Source organism: Musa acuminata, chromosome BXJ2-5 (assembly GCF_036884655.1).
Source record: "Musa acuminata AAA Group cultivar baxijiao chromosome BXJ2-5, Cavendish_Baxijiao_AAA, whole genome shotgun sequence".
Taxonomy (NCBI): Eukaryota; Viridiplantae; Streptophyta; class Magnoliopsida; order Zingiberales; family Musaceae; genus Musa; species Musa acuminata.
This window is the reverse complement of record NC_088342.1, coordinates 43,140,078-43,158,502: the sequence shown is the minus strand read 5'-3', so window position 1 is coordinate 43,158,502 and position 18,425 is coordinate 43,140,078. Positions and strand designations below refer to the sequence as shown.

Below are 18,425 nucleotides of genomic sequence, written 5' to 3'. Positions count from 1 at the left end.
GATATTATGTAAAATTGAAATTAGACCGTCTCTGACCTACTAAAACCCTTCACCTCATCTTTCTCTTATCGCATTGCGGTCACCGAAACCCACCACCGAGCATGGAGCAGCCCTCGGCCCCGAACGCCGCCGCAACCGGCGGTAACGAGGGCGCCGACGCAAAGAAGCGCCCGCCGGGGCCGGAGGAGATCCTCGCCCACTACGAGTCCCAGGGCCTGGGCCCCAGGGAGGCCGCCCTCCAGGCCGTCGGCGACCTCCAATCCCTCCTCTACACCTCCCTCGCCTCCGGCCGCGGCAGGAAGGATCGCTTCATGTCCGACACCCTCCGCAAGCTCGACAACGCCAACGCCCGCCTCGTCATCCTCGAGTCCAAGCTAGACTCCAAGCCGGGGCTCGGCCAGACCCTCGCCGTCGGTCTCGCCTCCGGCGGGCTCCTCCGTGGCGCCGGCGCCGTCCTCCCTCACGTCCTCGGCGGTCTCCGCGGCATCTGGGACTCCGTTAGCGCTACCACCAGGAGCTCCCCATCCGCTTCTTAGCTCACAGTGGAGTGGATCATCCTCCTCTCCCCGTCATGTTCTGTTGTTGAGGCCGAGCAATAAAAACCTCTTGGCGTGTTCAAATCATGAAGCATTTGGTTGAGGCATTATGGCGAACAGATGAAACGCTCCCCGTCCTCCTCCTTTATCGCATCCCCATCTCCATCTTATTCCTCATTTATAAACTAAAATTATTTTCAAAATTAATTAATAATACTAAAATTTATTAATTTATATATCATAATAATATTTAAATATAAATATATCCAAATCAAAATAACAATAATTGTTGATATTATTTCATTTTGTTCAATCAAATCAAATGACTCATAATTGACTTATAATCGATTCAACCAAAGTTCAATCTAACTTGATTCAAGTTAGACGAGCTAAGTATTAGCTCACATATTGACGAGTGGATACGAGTACGAGATCATGAATGCTATATTTCATAACCATGTTGATAATAAAAAATATTATTCATCCTCGTCTTTATTCCCATTTATTCACCTCATATAAGTGGTATGCTTTATTCGTTCTTGTCTCATAACCATGTTGATAATAAAAAATATCATTCATCCCTGTCTTTATTCTCATTTGTTCGTGGGTGCAATTGACATCTCTAAAATATGTCATAGTCCAAAAAATAAAAAACACGTAGAAAAACAAAATAATCTATTGCACATTTTATTCAGATGTTTTTATTTTCCAATTTCTCATGTCATAAGTGGAAACTGGTGCTTAATTTGTGCTGAATTCCACTCCTTTTTGGACAGTATATATAATTCTTGAATCATGTAGCTGCACAACCTTCGACAAATCTCAAGATGCAAGTTTCATTAGTGGTTGATGGTCACTTTACTCCTCACTCCAATCTCTTTAGATATGCCCAGACACAAAAAACAACCCAACCATAGGGTGCCTTCATTTGTTTTCGATCTAATATGAGCCACAATCCAACAAATATGTGTACAGATTACAATTTAGTGAAATATTTGATTCGATGTACAAAGTCTACATCTTAAATACTCCTCCTTCAACTGCTTCTGGATTTAAAATTGCATATAAATGCACAATCCAATTAATTTCTTCATGAAATCATTCAGGGAAATGGACTACAGCGAGCTGAGAGAATCGCAGGTGCAGATTATGTCTGGTGGTGGCTTCTTCAGTCACATTGAGCTGATTAGATCTCTAATTATTATAAGAACATCTCAGTGGGAGTACAGAAGAGTAATTCTCTTGTAGGTGTTAATTAATTGGAAATATATAGCTCGCCCACAATGATTTTAAAGATTTTTTGGCATTAGCATAAAACCAAGCATTTCTTTTATGAATTGCATAGTGGATGCATACAAGTCATCACCTTCACAAGGATTGGCAAACAAAAGATGCAGCAGGTAGAAGCATATGTGAAATCACAAAGCTTATGTTTCCATCAATTAACACTTGTTAACTACTATTTAACTGTGATCCCATTCATGTGTGTGAAGTACCTCATCATCAAGGTGACAACAATGGAGCAATGATCTGATAACTTGCCATCTGATATATTTCTCTTTTAACTTTTTGGCTGGGAATGCTACATGAGTGGCAATCCATGTCTTAAGGTGTAAAGAGTCTGCACAAAGTTGTTTAAGGCATTGTCTTCCTCCCATGTCTCAGTTAGAGACACTAGCAGTCTTCTTCTTAAGTTCTGTAGATGTGGTCTGAAACATTGTGGAGAAAATAGTCACAGGAGACCTGATGGAGTTCACTATAACCATTGACAATTTGAAGCTATTACTGTCAGCAAGATTAGTCAGTAAAGATCTTGATTGTTGATAATAAGGTTGTGGTATCAAATCCTTACTTTTCAGAAAAAGAAAAGAACTCTTTCCTTGACTACTTGCAAGTAGCTTCCTCTCACTAAGATGTCCCTCCTCTAGAAATTTAGCAGCTTGATGCTTAATTCACCAGTAGAGGGCAGATAGGTTGACAGAACTTAATAACACTTGCTTCTGATGACTAAAGACTTGTGAACTAAATTTCTAAGAGCACTTTGGGTCATCATCTATTTGACATTGATTGGGGAATTCCAAAGGAATACCTGAACTGGACTTTCCAAGAAACTCCACCTTTTTGTCTCAACTATAGATTCATAAAATTTAATATTAGTTGTTGCCAGTGTGACATGATCATGATTTATTTGTCATGTCTTTGTTTCCCAAATGCCAAATGACATTGATTGGAGATTCCAAAGCAATTCTTGGAACTGTACTTTCCAAGCAAATTGTACCTTCTGATGTCCTGCCTTGTTGTGATCATCAAGTCCAAACAATGGCTGGCTCAATATTAGAACACAAACAGATGAGACATAACAGAACATGGAAACAACGATTGATTAGTTTATGGATCACAAATTCTACAAGACAGACAATATAAAATTATCGGATAATGTTCTGTTTCATAATAAAATATGAGGGAATGGACTACATGTCCTCAAAATATTCACAGCAAACAGACCTCACATAAGAACAGCTTGAAGCCTAAAGAACACAACATATATAAATCATTGATATGCTTGGCCTTGTTCATGATTAATGTAGTGGTCTGCATGTCCTAAGATTAGCCATTGTAGACAAACCTTAGATAGGAACAGCTTTAAGCCAAAAGAACACAACACACACAACTGCAAGTCCAACCTCTCTCTCTCTCTTTCTCTCTCTTCCTTGATATGCTCGTTGTTGTTCATGACCTTCACCTAGTCAGTCATTGTTTCATGTTCTTTCTTCGTCTATAGTCTCTCTCTCTCTCTCTCACACTCTCTCTCTTCCTTGATATGCTCGTTGTTGTTCATGACCTTCACCTAGTCAGTCAATGTTTCATGTTCTTTCTTCACGTCTATAGTCTCTCTCTCTCTCTCTCTCTCTCTCTATTCATATACTTGGTTTTGTTCATGACCTTCAGGTAGTCAGTCCTTGTTGTGTACTTTCTTCATGTTGATGACATATCTCGACGTTTCTCTGTGAAAGAACACCTCTTTGATCGTCTTCTTCTTCTTTGGGTTTTGGCTGTACTCATCGATGGGTCACTTCATCCGCAGCTCGAAGATGTCGGTGCTATTCTCCTTGAGAGGGAAGAAGAAGAAGGAGAAGGATTCACGGAGAGAGAACATGAAGGACTCCTTGTTGGATGACGACGAGTCGGCAGTTCCCAAAGGATGCATGGCAGTGTACGTTGGGGCTGAGATGAGGCGCTTCGTGATCCCGACGAGCTACCTTCGCCTGCCGCTCTTTCGCGTGCTGATGGAGAGCGCGGCCGACGAGTTTGGCTTCGATCAGGTAGGCGGGCTTCGGATTCCATGCGACGAGGAGGACTTCACGGAGCTGCTGAAGACGACGAAGAAGACGATGAAGAATTCAAGGAAGACCTTTTTGTAGCATGCGAACGCGTGCATAAGAAACTTCATGCACAATAGAATGAAATGTAAGCCATAACTCCCACTTTCCCTTGTGTTAATTGGTGGGATCCGAGAGTGATCTGTATGTCACCTCAAGCAGTGGAAACAGCCCCTCTTGGAGTGATGTTGAATTGTTTGATCTGGTGCAGCTGTTTTGTTTTCTTTCTTCTAATCATTTTTCGAGGACAAGATATCAAACAATCACTTCTCAATGAGAAAATAAACATGTGTTGAATTCAGCTCACGATCAATATGTATTTCTTTTTATATCACACATAAACAAGCCAAAAAAAGGTGTCCAAATTTTCCTAGAAATTATGACAATAATTCAAGACTCGTGAAATAAATAGGCAATTACAAGGAGATGAAAGAAAAAGTTCTGTCAATTGTCTGCTCTTAATAGAGTTAATAGTCCATTGGACCATAAAGCCTGCGGAACAACCAGGCAGCATAACCTGAGCAATACCAATCTTGAACCAAACATGAGAATAAAGCGGGCAGAGAACAGTGAAGAATGAGAATTCATGTGGTTTGCTGATGAAGGGGGAATACAACAAAAATTAAAAGAGAAGATATTTAGCACAACCCTAATCCACACACTAAACTAAGAATGATGACATAACATTCCAACTTATTTTCATGTGAGAAGGCATCGGTGCAACAATTCGGAGAAGATCAGGCTTACTGGTGGACCATGGATTGCATTCATCAAGCCATTCACCTGAACTGCCAAGAAACTTGGAAATGTTGGGGATTACCATTTCTCTGCAGTGGAGGTGCAGTAATGGGACTTTCGACAGGACACTGCCCTTTTGAACGTCTAAACCTTCTGGTCTCCGCAGCTTGTATGGTTTTCCACTTAATGTCTCGTAGTCCACCCGAGGCATTTGTTTCCATCTCTGGTGCACAAACCAACCGTACTTGTAGTCTCCGACAATGGGAGTGCCCAGTGCTTCGGCACAGTGGACTCGGAGCTGCAAGGAAAACCAAAAGCGGTTAATGAATAAACACACTTCATTCTGTTGTTTGCACTACAAAATTCTCATCCTTTCATGTCGTTTTCTCTCTTTAAGCCTCCTAAGGACAGACATTCATGCTGATCCAGATGAGGACAACCATTCAAGGATAATTATGCTTTATGGAAAGCAGATACTTTGTTTGTTGATCGTCCATAATTCCACATCTATACTTGGATGTCTTCTTGGACATGTCTCAGATGCTTTCTCAAAATATCCAATTTTCTTTTTAAATTATGAAAATAACAGGTTGTTTTAGAATAGTGCAGTATGCTTCATGATACTTACAGAAATAATTTTGTTTTTCTTATGTTGTTAGCTTGATTCTATGGATATATGATCAGCATATTGTTTTATGTCATATGTCCTAAGCATAAAATTTTGATCAATGGGATCAACATGATAATCTTATCCCAACAACTAATAGTTGTTTCCATCTTCTCTATATTCATGAATTATTATATTACCCAGAACATATTATTTTCATGATGAATAACTTAGTAACACTGATTACCTGTTATTATTCATGACATGTAGTTATATATTCAAACATTAAAATTAAATTTCGAGCCCTACCATATATAACATCTTGATGTACCATATTCATTTCTTTTCAAGATTAACATAATGACACATCTGTATCAATGTTATATGTAAATCCTGGTATCCATGCTTCACCGGCTAAGCTATTATTCATTAGCTATGTGAATGTTAGAGAGGTTAATAAAAATACAATCAAACTGATAACATCCACATGCTTAGTCAGTAAAAATACTAAAAACAATGAAATGACAAAGGTGATTTCCTACTTAATTATTCCCATTTTGTTTTTCTATTGTTGAGGTTCACAAATATTAACCACAGGTATGTAATATGCAATTGAAATTCATTTGTGAAAGCATGTTAGAGGGATCATGAAGGTATGTAGGCTTTTCCAGATAAAAAAGAGATATAGAGAGGTTTAGTGATGCCATGCCGCTAAGTCCTTACCAATGATCTGAAGAGATGAGATAATTTCACAAGGCAGTGCAAATCAATTATTTAAAAAAAAAAAGAAAGACAGCATTAATTAGGTTTAGTGATAAGTGCAATTCTCTGTGTTGCATTGGACCAACAGCAAAATTTACATAGTATCGTTTTTTATCAAAGCAGCCTAGTCAACTTCCTGGTCCTCCAAACCAGACATGGCATCTGGTACGAAAGTTCTGTGCTATAACTGGTCCAACTATTAGAGGCAATGCATAAGGTCAAACATAACCAAGAAGAATGAGAAGCACAACATTTGCCTCTGATGCTTGCAACCAGTAAGCGGTTATTTAAAATGCACAAGGGGAAGAAAACTTTGCTTTGTGCTGGTTATTTAAAACACACCTGATGCTTGCGACCAGTAAGCGGGCGCAACTCAACCCATGAGCATCCGTTGATCGTGGGTCCCATCACCCTATACTCAGTTATGGCATCTCGAGAACCATCTATCCCTGAAGGATGGGCCAGAATTATTCTTTCTGCTTTCCCATTGTTTAGAAGCACCTAAGATCAGAGTCAGCAGGTTGAATATGCAAAATCTAAAACAAAGATGATTAAGTTGAAATATCAGTCAATCATTTCTTCTCAAAATGCATGAACAAGGGCAAAAGCATGGAGATATTTCACTGCAGAAAATGACGACTCTTCCCCTGCATTACTAAGTACAGAAATCTACCTTCGTAAGTGGAGCAGAAATAATGCCTTCCCTTTCTTTAGGAGAGCCTATGACCAAGGCCCAGTACCTTTGGGTTGTTGCCTCACAAGCATTATTCCATATCTACAAAATAAGTTGGAACAGGAATCGTGTAATGGGCATCAATAATTGAGTTACAGAATTCCAGAAGGAAGAATTGTCTTGATAAGCCTGAACCATGTCGTGCATGCATTAATAAATTGGATGGTGGTGATACTCATGTCATCAGCATTCATATAAACTCATATGCCTATGTAAAACCACAAGTTTTTCTTGCAATGCTAAAATCTAATGCTTAAATTATTCACAAGTAATTTGACTCATGAACGAAGGGCTAGATAACAGATTTTCTTTTTTTGCATTCTTTTAGATGTTCGCGATATACCAATTATGCTTGATCTTGTTGCCATAGCAGGGACATTGGTACATACCTCAGAAGATGATTTTGCTAGATTTACATTAGTGAAAAGCCAGTGAAGATGAGTGAGGCTCTCTTTTGTCCTCCCCAATAAGAGCAAGCCACTGCTCTCTCTGTCAAGTCGATGCACCTAAGATTGCAAAAGAGGAATGATGAGAAACATCTTAAATTTTAAGACCAGAAATACATATGCATTAATCAAAGTTGTCAGAAGCAATGGTGCAGCAAGCAAAAACCAAAGTTTAAATTCATTGTGCGGAATGTGCCCATATGATCTGTGATTGATGTGGATCAACATAGATTTCATTTCTCAGCATAAGAATTATGCCAAGCCAACACAATTTCAGCATGCCCTTGGCATACTGTGAACACAGTATGGCATGATCTGACACTTCCATGTATGGCAAAGAGTCAACAACAGTAACAACAACAAGCCATACATGTATCACAAAGGCAGTATCACAAACTGATTTCTATGCATAATTAATATTGCAAATCTTGAAAATGATCAACTTTTAGAGCTTACCAACTTAGGACCCTGATCACTGCCATATGATAATGCTGCTGCTGCCAAGATGTCCATGCTATTGTGAACTGGTAAGTTTCCCTATGAAGTATTTAGTACAGAAAATGATAAGATAATATACCCCAACAAGATTAACCAGTCAACTAGTGGAAGAATAATAAAAGTTCAAACCTTCATGGGCACTTTAGGGGGCTTATTTAGCACAATGATAGCTGAATCCTGAAAATTCATAGTTCGTCAGTATGAGGCAGCAGATTTTTACAGACTTTGGCTAAAATTTTGCAAAAGCAAAAACCAAACAATCACAAAGAAATGTCATGAGAGCAACAATGATCCCAAACCAGATAAGAGAAGTCTAGGTTAACAAAAGGAGAAGATAAAATAGGAAACTGGCCTTGTGAATGACAAGTCTTCTTATGTATTCTATTTCATCAGCATTGGGATGCAAAGTTGCAGTTGGTATAGTGTCATATCTCTTAATGATCTTGGTCTCTGCAGCTGATACAGGAAGATGAATCTTCATGCCGGGCTCCATTATATGATTATGCTTAATCTGCACGGGGGCTGCAAAAAGTAGTTAATTCACTTTTATAACTAAGAATAAGCACTCAATGAGCAGGTTGAACATTTCTCAGGCCATACAACTAAAATGTCATTTGGTGTATGATTGATGAGGCTTAGTATGACATACCTTTTTTAAACAGTGCATTAAATAATTTTCCTCGGTTTGAAAGTCATGATTTGAACTTTCAACATGCACCTGTTAGAAAATCAGATTTAACTCTCATTAGTTCTCATTTCACAAATGGCATCCCAATTGAAATCCATAATGAAACAACACATACATGACACAACACAATTATGCTGTTTTAGCAAATTTCAAAAGGAAAGATAGTGTCTACTACATCCAATGTACATGGCAAGATAACATCTAGTTTTTCTATACACATCAACAATTTTACAAATGAAAATATTCTCAGAAAAACTTGATTGTTCACATCAATAGCAAATCAACATATTATGGGAAAAAGAACAACATGTATGCATGGTTCTTAGTATATCACATACACAAATGCCTTATGTAGATGATAGGTGTGCCCTGTATACATTCTCTGGCAATGCTGAATAAAGGTGATCAAGTTCTTAGTTCTCCTTCCAATTCTCTACATTGATGTAAATTATACACCACCACAACATCATTTGAACTTAAACCAGTCCAAATGACAGGGGTTTTACTTACATATTTTAGTCCTATAGATATTTTTGATTTTTCAGATAAGTCTCCCAACTACATTATTCAAATGAAAGCCCATCAAATGCTTAACCTGTGCATATTCAACCCTCAAAACAAGTATAATGGAATACAGCATCAGATCACTATTTTTTAATCTTAAAAAGGAAATCATTTAATGATATCGACCTCATCCCAGATGGTGTCCTTTGCTAAGTTCTTTTAATATATAAATTTAAAAGAATTCTCATTACATCAAATGAGGTATATAACACACAAATGGATTCGAACATGAGACTTATCACTTATGAAACAATATACTAATCAACCCGAATGTCTCAACAGAGACTCCTTTGCTAAAGTTAACATTCCACATTTCAACTTCAACTTGTGTAAAAGGGAAAGGGTAAAACAGCCTTTTCTTAATAATAGGTTAGGTTAAATTGATCGGCAGATCAACCAATATACATATAAAATACTTCCATATAGACAACAAGATCTAGATGACTTGTATGCAAATTGAAAGATAGGATAGGTCCAGAAAACCTAGCAATAGCATATGCGCCGCTTACCAAGCCCTTGTTGAAGTGGCTCTGGATGACTTCCGGCGGGATATCCGCGAAGTAGTGCTTGACCCAGCTGATGGCGGTGACCCGGCGCGGCTGGCCGCCGGCAGCCGGATCTTTCTTCCGGCCGGGGAGAGGGTCGGTGCCAGTCGAGGGGAATGGAGGGAGGGATAGCAGCTGCCGCGGCTTCGGGCCCTCCTTGGGTTTGCCGAGACGGGCGACGTTATTAGACACGCGGATGACCGGCTCGGCCGTCGCCGGAGACGGCGGGGCTATCCGCGACAGCCACCTGACCACTCTCAGCACGACCCACGGCGGCGACCGGCAGTGGCACCGGAGCATAGGGAAAGTAACTGGATTCCGACGCGACAGCGGCAGGGAAGGCGAGCACCGAGGGAGACGAGGCGAGACTTAGGGCTTTAACTTCATGCCGGCACTTCTTGGACTTTTCACGCGTGCTTGTAAGATGGGTTTCTAGCCCAAGCCCGTTACGGGAAATCGAGCGGGACCCCGTGCTTAAGCGCTTTTGTTGGACGTTAGATTTTCTTTACGATTCGTGTTTGTCAAATTATAGATATGTTGGGTTTCCAGCCCAAGCCCAAACCGGAGGCGAGGCGAGGCGAGACCGCACATCGGGCTTTAACTCGACGCCGGCATTTATTGGACGTTAGATTTGCTTTACGAATCGTGCTGATAAAAGATGGACGGGCTGGATTTGAGGCCTAAGTCCACCAATTTCCAATCATTATCACTATAAGTATTTGGTAAGGCTAGGCATAAAAATAAATAAAATAAAATCACAATTAGCATGAAATATAGCACTAAATCACAAATAATTTTATATGACAATAAGTGTTGTCTTTCGAACAAGTAACATTATTCTAAGGTATTTTTATATTAAGAGTAGAGGACAACATCATATTTGATTCTTTAACAAATATTAAGTGTTATATTCACAACCAAAATAAAATTTATTCCCTTGAAATTAAAAAAATTGGAACCTTTTTTCTTTTTTTTTTATATTGTGGAATATTAAGGTTTAAGTATAAATTGCTGACGTGGCTGTTGGTGGATGATTATTTATTTATTTATTTATTAATTAATTTCCTACTTTTGCTAATACAAAATTAGATGGCAAAAACCGCCCTGATTCGGCCCACATCTTTCGGTCGAGACCTACTTGTAGTAGACTTGGGGTTCGCCTCGTGTAGAGGCGTTCAAAAGTTAGGGTTCATTGGATCGCGGCGGTGAAGTTGGCAGAGATGCCGAGGCCGGAGGTACAAGCTCCGCCGGAAATATTCTACAATGAAACGGAGGCACGCAAGTACACCACTTCCTCTCGAATCATCGAAATTCAAGTACGTCTCTCTGCCGTCCGCATCTTGTCCCTCGCGTCTTTGTTTGGCGAAAAGATTGTCTTTTTCGATGCTAATCTGTTTTTTTGGATTCGCTTCTAATTCAGGCGAAGATTTCTGAGCGAGCGCTTGAGCTTCTTGCGCTGCCGAACGATGGGGTACCGCGACTTCTACTGGATATAGGTGAGTTCAAGTTTTATATAAATGTTGTGCTTGTTTAGGAATTGTTCAGATGAATGTTCCGTGGCCGCGGTACGTGAATTTGGACCGAAATATGAATTTTTAGCAGTTCTATCTATTGTGGCATCTTTTGTTTATTGTTTCGGTTTATTCTATATGAAATTGGCTTGTAAGTGATTCTATTTTGTGGTTATTCAGCTGAATAAACTGTTTTAAGTAAATTTTTTTGTCCAGAACATTGGAATTGCATGCAGTGACATATATCCTATTGTGGATGGGTTATGATGTTGTAGATTAAATTTCTGTTCTGTTCTGCTCATTTACATTTCTTTTCTGTTTTAGGTTGTGGATCTGGGCTCAGTGGTGAGACCCTGTCTGAAAATGGGCACCACTGGATTGGCTATGATATTTCTGAGTCAATGCTAAGTGAGTAGATTCTGTTCTTGTGTAGCAGCAAAACTTATTCGTTTTCTGTTGTTTATCTTTATCTACTTGGCGATTTCATTCAGATGTTGCACTGGAGCGTGAAGCAGAGGGTGATCTTTTGCTTGCCGATATGGGCCAGGTAGAAAAATCATTAGCTCTACCTGGCATCACTTTGTGATTTGGGTCTCCTGTTTTTTTAAAAGGATGGCCTTTAATCTCATCAAATATTATGCATCAGACTAAAGATATTTAGATTTGTGTCATGCCTTTTCGCACTTCGTGTGAGCCATAGGAACTCAACTTTGTTTTTCTCATGTTGCTTATATAGTATGAACCAGGGTACCATCTAATGTGTGTGTTTAGAAATAATCTTACTAATAGCACTTCCACAAGCAAGTTTCTTATTGCTACTCTACTTTCTGATGCCCTTATAGGTTGGGTTAGTGCTGCTAGTGTCACGACCCGAGTCTGATGAGCCAACTGGCCAATAACTCCATTTTGGTCCTTCAACCATGGATCAAAATGCTTAAGCGGGAGTTAACGTAGTACACTCATCAGGCCCTTATAAGCTAATCATACATATTGCCCACTTCCGATGTGGGACTAATGGGATGTTACAATATCCCTAACTCAATTAGCTTGACGTCCTCGTCAAGGTCCAACATATCCCAGATCGAACCCTAGCATAGGGCATGTGAGGATTAACTCAGTGGTGGCTCCACGTCGTGATGAGTTCTCTGACTCCATCCACGGGTAGCCCTTTCCTACTCGAGTCCTCTCACCCTGCCCAAATGCTAGGTCGACTCTGATACCAAATGTCACGACCCGAGTCTAATGAGCCAACTGGCCAATAACTCCATTTTGGTCCTTCAACCATGGACCAAAATGCTTAAGCGGGAGTTAACGTAGTACACTCATCAGACCCTTATAAGCTAATCATACATATTGCCCACTTCCAATGTGGGACTAATGGGATGTTACAGCTAGAGTCTTGGTTAAAATAAGTCACTGTAATACAGAGACAAACAACTTTATTTGTGTCTAACAAACTTAGTGACTTAGTACCACCATCTACAAATTCTTTTATTTCCATCAAATTTTCTTATGTCTTGGAATCATATATTTTTGCTTTGAATCTTGCCTTTTTGTACACTTTATTTCCAATATTAATTCTCCAATGTGCATACTTTGCAAGAGTTGAACTTAAGCATAAATGATATCTGTTAGCTCCATGCATTTTTGTTCCAGAATAAATTATATAAGCTCTTTTCTGTGGCATGCAGAAGACATTAAAAGATGGGGTTTTGTTTGTGAAACAGTAAGGATAAGTAAGCCTATTTAATGTTTAATAATAATAGCATCTCAGGGTGGTCTTATGTTAAGCAAACACCCTGGTTCCACCATCGTGTACTATCCAGATGTCGGGTTCCATATGTCCAATGGGGTTGCAAGCAAGCTGATATGTAGATTTGAAGCAACTAAGGTGTCGTCAGGTTCTAAATTTGAGACACCCGAATCTCACTTCTTTAGGTTGTTATTGGAGTACCTGCCACTCAATTCAGTATAATATGCCCTTAAATCACTGGATATTACAAAAAAAATACATTTTATTCTATAATTTATGCAGATATTTTTTAGATCATATTCTTATTCTTAATATAACTTTGGAATTTTTAAATAAAGATTATCTTGCATTTTAAACTTTAAGTTTGACTTTAAGTAAGGTCATTGATATCTTGTGGCTATGGATCGCAGTCTGATAGGAAAAGATAACCTCAGAGGTGTACAAATATGGTTGAGCTGAGGCTATCTCAGGTATAGTTATGCTCTTGCCATTTGTAGAGGTCCTTTTGGCTTCTTCATCCAGGAATGTGGTAATAGCAAGGAGAATTATGTAGTTTCTTTTAGATTTCGTTGAAGCACCTGCAGATCATTCAACTTTTTTCTTGATATGGAGTATCAATGCCAAATAGGTTTGGCCTTCTGAGGATACAATACCCTTTTGATTTTGGTTGGTTTAGCTAAAACTTGAACTTTCTATTGGGCTTCATTTTCTTATACCAACTCAGCCAAAAATTTATGCCTGCAAAATTGTAAAAAGTTAGCCCTTTTTTTATACCTATGGACAAATTTCATACTCAAGTAATCTAATGTCTTCTGCTATGCTTAATTGATGTGGAGATTATGTAAGTGGATAGTTGTCTAATTAAGAATGATTTTTGTATTTGCTATTTCTCAAATGTAGAATTCCCTCAATGTCGCACTGCCCAGAGAGTAGGAGTTTTACTGAATGTTTCTTCAGTTGTTTAATAGTCTAAATGATTTTGATGAAAAGGTTTATTGCAGGGCTTAGGCTTACGACCAGGAGTAGTTGATGGTGCTATCAGTATTTCAGCAGTTCAGGTTGGCAATTTTATTTTTCCTACTATCTCTTTTCCTGCACACAAAAACAGTTGTAATATGTTGTTGCTTGTTTGAGAAGATTCTGGTAGTGTAAAAGTCATTATAATTTTTACTAATGATGTTTCTTTTTTTTTTTTTTTATGTGCCGTAATTTTGACTTGTTGGTACATGTTTATTCCAGATATACCTGCGTGGTTGCCATTGCTAAGTTGTATTTCAATGATTTTGTGTTTATGATTTAGTTTTTCATAAGGAAAAGCCTGAGTTGCACATGGATTTTTGTGTCATTTACATAATCTTTTTGTTGATTTAAAATGTATCAAAGAATGCTCTAGTTTTTTGTGTCAAGCTAGAGCTAAAGTGAGTTTGGATTTTTATGTTCATAAGGAGTTTAATGAGATACATACATATATAAATTCTAGCTCTGATTGACATATTGGCATTTTCCAAGAAAATCTAGCATCTACTGGTGGCAGGTTTTATGCGGTTACACAAGTTAGTCATTGAGAGCATAGAGGAAGATTTACCTAATTAATTAATTGCTGTGTGTATATATGAAATGATCTTGTGCTGTAACTGTGATCTGTTGTGTATGTATGACAATTTTTTGGATAATTATTTCTTTTGAGCTATGCTTGTTCTGGTGAAGTTTTTTAATTTTGTCTTTTTTTTTAGTTAAGGGAGATAGAGAGAGAAAGAAGGCTTTTACATAAAGGATTAATGTTTATAAATTTATTATACAGATCTTCAGAGTTTAGAATTGAGTTATATTGCTATGTTTTTGCTAGATACCAATCCGTTGAGATCGCAGTAGAATTACAAAATAAAACTTTGCCCTCTACACTTTCAGTTTATTATACATGTGATATTTTAAAACATTAAAAACAGAGCACACTTGTGATGCTGCTGCAGTATGATTTATTATACATGTTACTTATTAACTCCTGTAGCGATCTTTAATTTTCTTATATATGTATTTTCAGTGGTTATGCTATGCTGACAAGTCCTCTCATGAACCAAGGATGCGACTAAAGTGAGTAGTTGATACTTGATAGAACACTTCATTTTACTTTTATCTGCAGTCATTTTGTGTCATTAACTCATTTGCATTGTGCCCTTTAGGGCTTTCTTTGGTTCGTTATATAGATGTCTTGCAAGAGGAGCAAGAGCAGTGTTGCAACTTTATGCAGAGAACATGGATCAAAGTGAGATGATAATGATGTATGCCATGCGTGCTGGTTTTGCTGGTGGCATTGTTGTTGATTGGCCACATAGGTACATAATTAAGCTGTTTATTATTTACAAGTTGCATGTTCTTGTAGAGGTGCTTTCTTAATTTCCTAGGTTAATATTATCATATTTCTGAAATATTTTAGAGGGCTGAAGTCCCAGTGTTTGCATAATTCTTCTGAACTACATTAGGTGTTTGCAAAATACACCGTAGCTTTTTTTTTTCTTTTATTTGTTATACTAGCTTGGTGTATTTCTCAAAATATAATGACTGTAATATTGGATTGAAGTGGAGAAATGAGTCTTTCATGGAAATTTTTTATCTTAGGGGTATTTAGATTGGTCTTGGAGACTTCTGAACAAAAGGAGATCTTCATATTATATCCATTTAGAAGTTTCGATGTATTAATTTCAGAATTCCAGTACATGGTGTACTCAATTTGATGTCTATTCTGTTATTGATTTGGTCTTCTATCTAAAATGTTTGTTAACCACAGCTCAAAAGCAAGGAAAGCATATCTTGTTCTGACATGTGGTCCACCTTCAGTACAAAGTTACCTTCCGAAAGGGAAAGGTGAGGATGGTGCGATGTGCAGTGAAGATGAGGAGAGTGATGATGATGGAAATCAAACAGTAAGAATTGTCAGCCATTTCTATTACATTGTTCTCTTCTAGATCATTATAGAAAGATTTGATTTGGTAGAATATGAAATAGTGATAATAATTCTTTTATGATGTGCAATTCTCAATTCTTGTCTGTGAGTAGACTTTTATTAAGTCTAACTGTCTGAATGACATTCATAATGATCTTTAGACTGTGATTTTTAAACAGTTATATGAAGAAACTATTGTTATATTTCTTTTATGAAATTTCCTACGTTTTTTGCTACCATTCTCAGGTCTGTGAAGCATTTCTTTTTGTTCCTTAAAACCATAGAGCCAATATTGTCTGTTCTTTAAAAACTTGATGAGTTGATTCCTTGTCTTATCTTCAGTGCTATAGCACGTCAGCAAGCGAGATAGAACAAGGGCCTTCTGTTTTAAATCAGAAACAGTTTATACTACAATTTTTAGGTCATAAGTTAGTGGTAACAGTTGAATGCTGAAGCATTCAGTAGTGTTTCTTAGTCTTCTATGAAATACGACACTCTACAGAATTATCTGGTGCATATGCATATATGTGTTAACAGATAAAATGTGTGGTTATATGTGTTAAGAGACAAAAATATGGGTTTGTTAAGTTTTAATTTGAAATATAGGTTCAATTTGAAATGGTCGTATAGGCTTGTTAAGTTTGAAATGCTTCCTTGTGTTGGGCCAAAATAAGGGCACACTAGAAATTTTTGGTGCATATGTTTACAATAGTTGACAGATACAATATTTGTCTTCTGGACAAGTTTACTTAAAGTTGTTAGCAGATTAACTCTTAGATGTTCTTTCTTATTGATGCTTCTCTACAGTATTTGTTAGTAATTTCAAGTTATTAAACATCAAGAAGATTTTTTTTTTTGCTTCGCACTCCGATTTAACCTTAACCCATCTTTGACTTGTAATGGATCTTAATCTTGATATGAGGTTTACCTCATAAAATTCTTCACATCTTATGATTTTAAAAGTCACCAAAAAGTTTGCTGTTGTTTTTTCTTCTAATCATATAGAGAGGGGTTTCTATTATGTATTCTCAAAAAAATTTAATGCCAGTCATGTGAGTAACTTCATGCAATACATTCCAAATGCCACACGTGCATCTTTGAATGAAGTTTTTGGTGTTAACTGTAGGGGGAACTTCTTGTAATATATTCCAACGCCAATGATGCATATGTGAATTGTTGTGACCGTTGAAATACCGTGTAAAATGCTAACAAATCAAGCTTATTTGTATGGCCTGAACTAAATTTATCAGATTATTTCATGTCATCATATCCCAATGATCCATTTGTTTCTGGATGCAGGTTGGCATATATGACCGAACCCGACCAAGGAAGAAGGCGAAGATAAACAAAAATGGGAAAGGAAAGGAATGGGTATTTAAGAAAAAGGAACAGATGAGAAAAAAAGGATATTCTGTACCTCCCGATACAAAGTACACGGCACGGAAACGGAAGGCTCATTTTTGACCATCCAATGCTCAGAGGATCCCTGCATTAATTTCATTTTCTGTTCTCTGAGAATTATATAGATGTAGCAAACAGTTTTGATAGGATAATATTCAACTCCTGGAGATAGATTCAATGCAGCTAAGACATATACTGGCCATTGAGTTTCACTTTTTCTGTTGTATTGACCAAGGGTGTTGAAGCTTCTCTAAAATGGTGGCATCTTTTTGTGGAAGCATGATTTAGGTGAGTTCTCTTGAAAAGCAAAGAAGTTCGGGATCCATGTGAGTGCTGAGAAATATTTTTCCAACCATGTGTTGCTTGTGATTAAAGTAGTCCTGATGTTACTCTTTAGACACTGTACAAGTTTACCAAAGGGAAATGAGATCAATATGCTTGACTAAACATTATGAAACAGCTGGTTTCCTGTGCTACAATGGGCAGACCTTTTTATCCTTTTTCCTTTCATATTTATTCCTCCAACAAGAAAACCTATATTATATTATTTTTTGACCATGAAGGTATAGTCGGAGAATTTTAGATGGTTTCAATGTGATTAATATATTATAAAAAATATTTGTTATTATTATTTATTTTTCAATTTTTAAAATATTTTTCGGAAAAAAATATTTCAAAATTTTGAAAATAATATTGATTATCAATAGTTAATGGTTGTTAAAGTGAGGCAGATGTGGCGGGTCATATTAGAATTAATAGAGGTTTATGATATTTTTATTAATCGTTTGTATAACTCGAAGGATATAATGTGAATAGTATGCATGCATGCACTGAATTATAAGGTGCTTCGGCCCGGGCGAGAGTTGGGGTCCACGATGGCCACCCTATGGCAAGGCTTCTTCTGGTGTTGTGCGGCTCGTGTGAGGTAGATGCAGTCGCTGCATTCGCAAAAAGATCTTGTGCCATCCCCGGCAGGAAACAGGGTTTCTCCCTCGCAATCTCCGAACCGTAGTGAAATTACATGACTATGTGTTGGGACCCACCATAATTCTGAGGGAAAACCCTGTTCTCCCACTCGGGTGCGATAGGAGAACAAGACCTTTGCCCGTTCGTGATCCGTGGGATCCACCATTGGGCCCCATCGGATATACCACATTCACGTTTCATCTGAGTGAGGATCGGCTTCAAATATTGTACTAATTCGTTGTAAACTAACCGTAGAGATTTAAAGGACTATGAGAGGACCACATAGTTAACGGCGAAGATTTGATCACTGAGGTTTCATTTCGAAGCCTTCCTGGAGAGGATCAATACTCTGGATT

The 18,425-nt window shown here is 37.9% G+C and overlaps 4 protein-coding genes across 4 annotated transcripts; 3 read left to right on the top strand and 1 right to left on the bottom strand.

Annotated features, from left to right (window-relative positions):
- Window positions 1-43: 43 nt before the first annotated feature.
- LOC135611835 (uncharacterized) lies at window positions 44-623 on the top strand. The gene has a single exon (XM_065107481.1). The coding sequence runs from the start codon at window positions 102-104 to the stop codon at window positions 534-536; it is 435 nt and encodes a 144-aa protein (XP_064963553.1). The 5' UTR covers window positions 44-101; the 3' UTR covers window positions 537-623.
- A 2,978-nt stretch (window positions 624-3,601) lies between these two features.
- LOC103985905 (auxin-induced protein X15-like) lies at window positions 3,602-3,958 on the top strand. Its single transcript, XM_009403760.3, has one exon. The coding sequence runs from the start codon at window positions 3,602-3,604 to the stop codon at window positions 3,956-3,958; it is 357 nt and encodes a 118-aa protein (XP_009402035.2).
- A 385-nt stretch (window positions 3,959-4,343) lies between these two features.
- On the bottom strand, window positions 4,344-9,878 carry LOC135612867 (RNA pseudouridine synthase 3, mitochondrial-like). Its single transcript, XM_065109625.1, has 9 exons — window positions 9,462-9,878; window positions 8,350-8,418; window positions 8,053-8,211; window positions 7,830-7,877; window positions 7,659-7,739; window positions 7,146-7,262; window positions 6,697-6,798; window positions 6,366-6,524; window positions 4,344-4,952 (listed from the first exon to the last, which is right to left on the bottom strand). Exons 1-9 carry the CDS (start codon window positions 9,795-9,797, stop codon window positions 4,578-4,580), a joined length of 1,446 nt encoding a protein of 481 aa, XP_064965697.1. The 5' UTR covers window positions 9,798-9,878; the 3' UTR covers window positions 4,344-4,577.
- A 751-nt stretch (window positions 9,879-10,629) lies between these two features.
- Window positions 10,630-17,315, top strand: LOC135612866 (18S rRNA (guanine-N(7))-methyltransferase RID2-like). Its single transcript, XM_065109624.1, has 9 exons — window positions 10,630-10,813; window positions 10,918-10,993; window positions 11,333-11,416; window positions 11,500-11,555; window positions 13,763-13,819; window positions 14,803-14,852; window positions 14,942-15,094; window positions 15,547-15,682; window positions 17,002-17,315. The coding sequence occupies exons 1-9, from the start codon at window positions 10,718-10,720 to the stop codon at window positions 17,164-17,166; spliced, it is 873 nt and encodes a 290-aa protein (XP_064965696.1). The 5' UTR covers window positions 10,630-10,717; the 3' UTR covers window positions 17,167-17,315.
- Window positions 17,316-18,425: the final 1,110 nt, after the last annotated feature.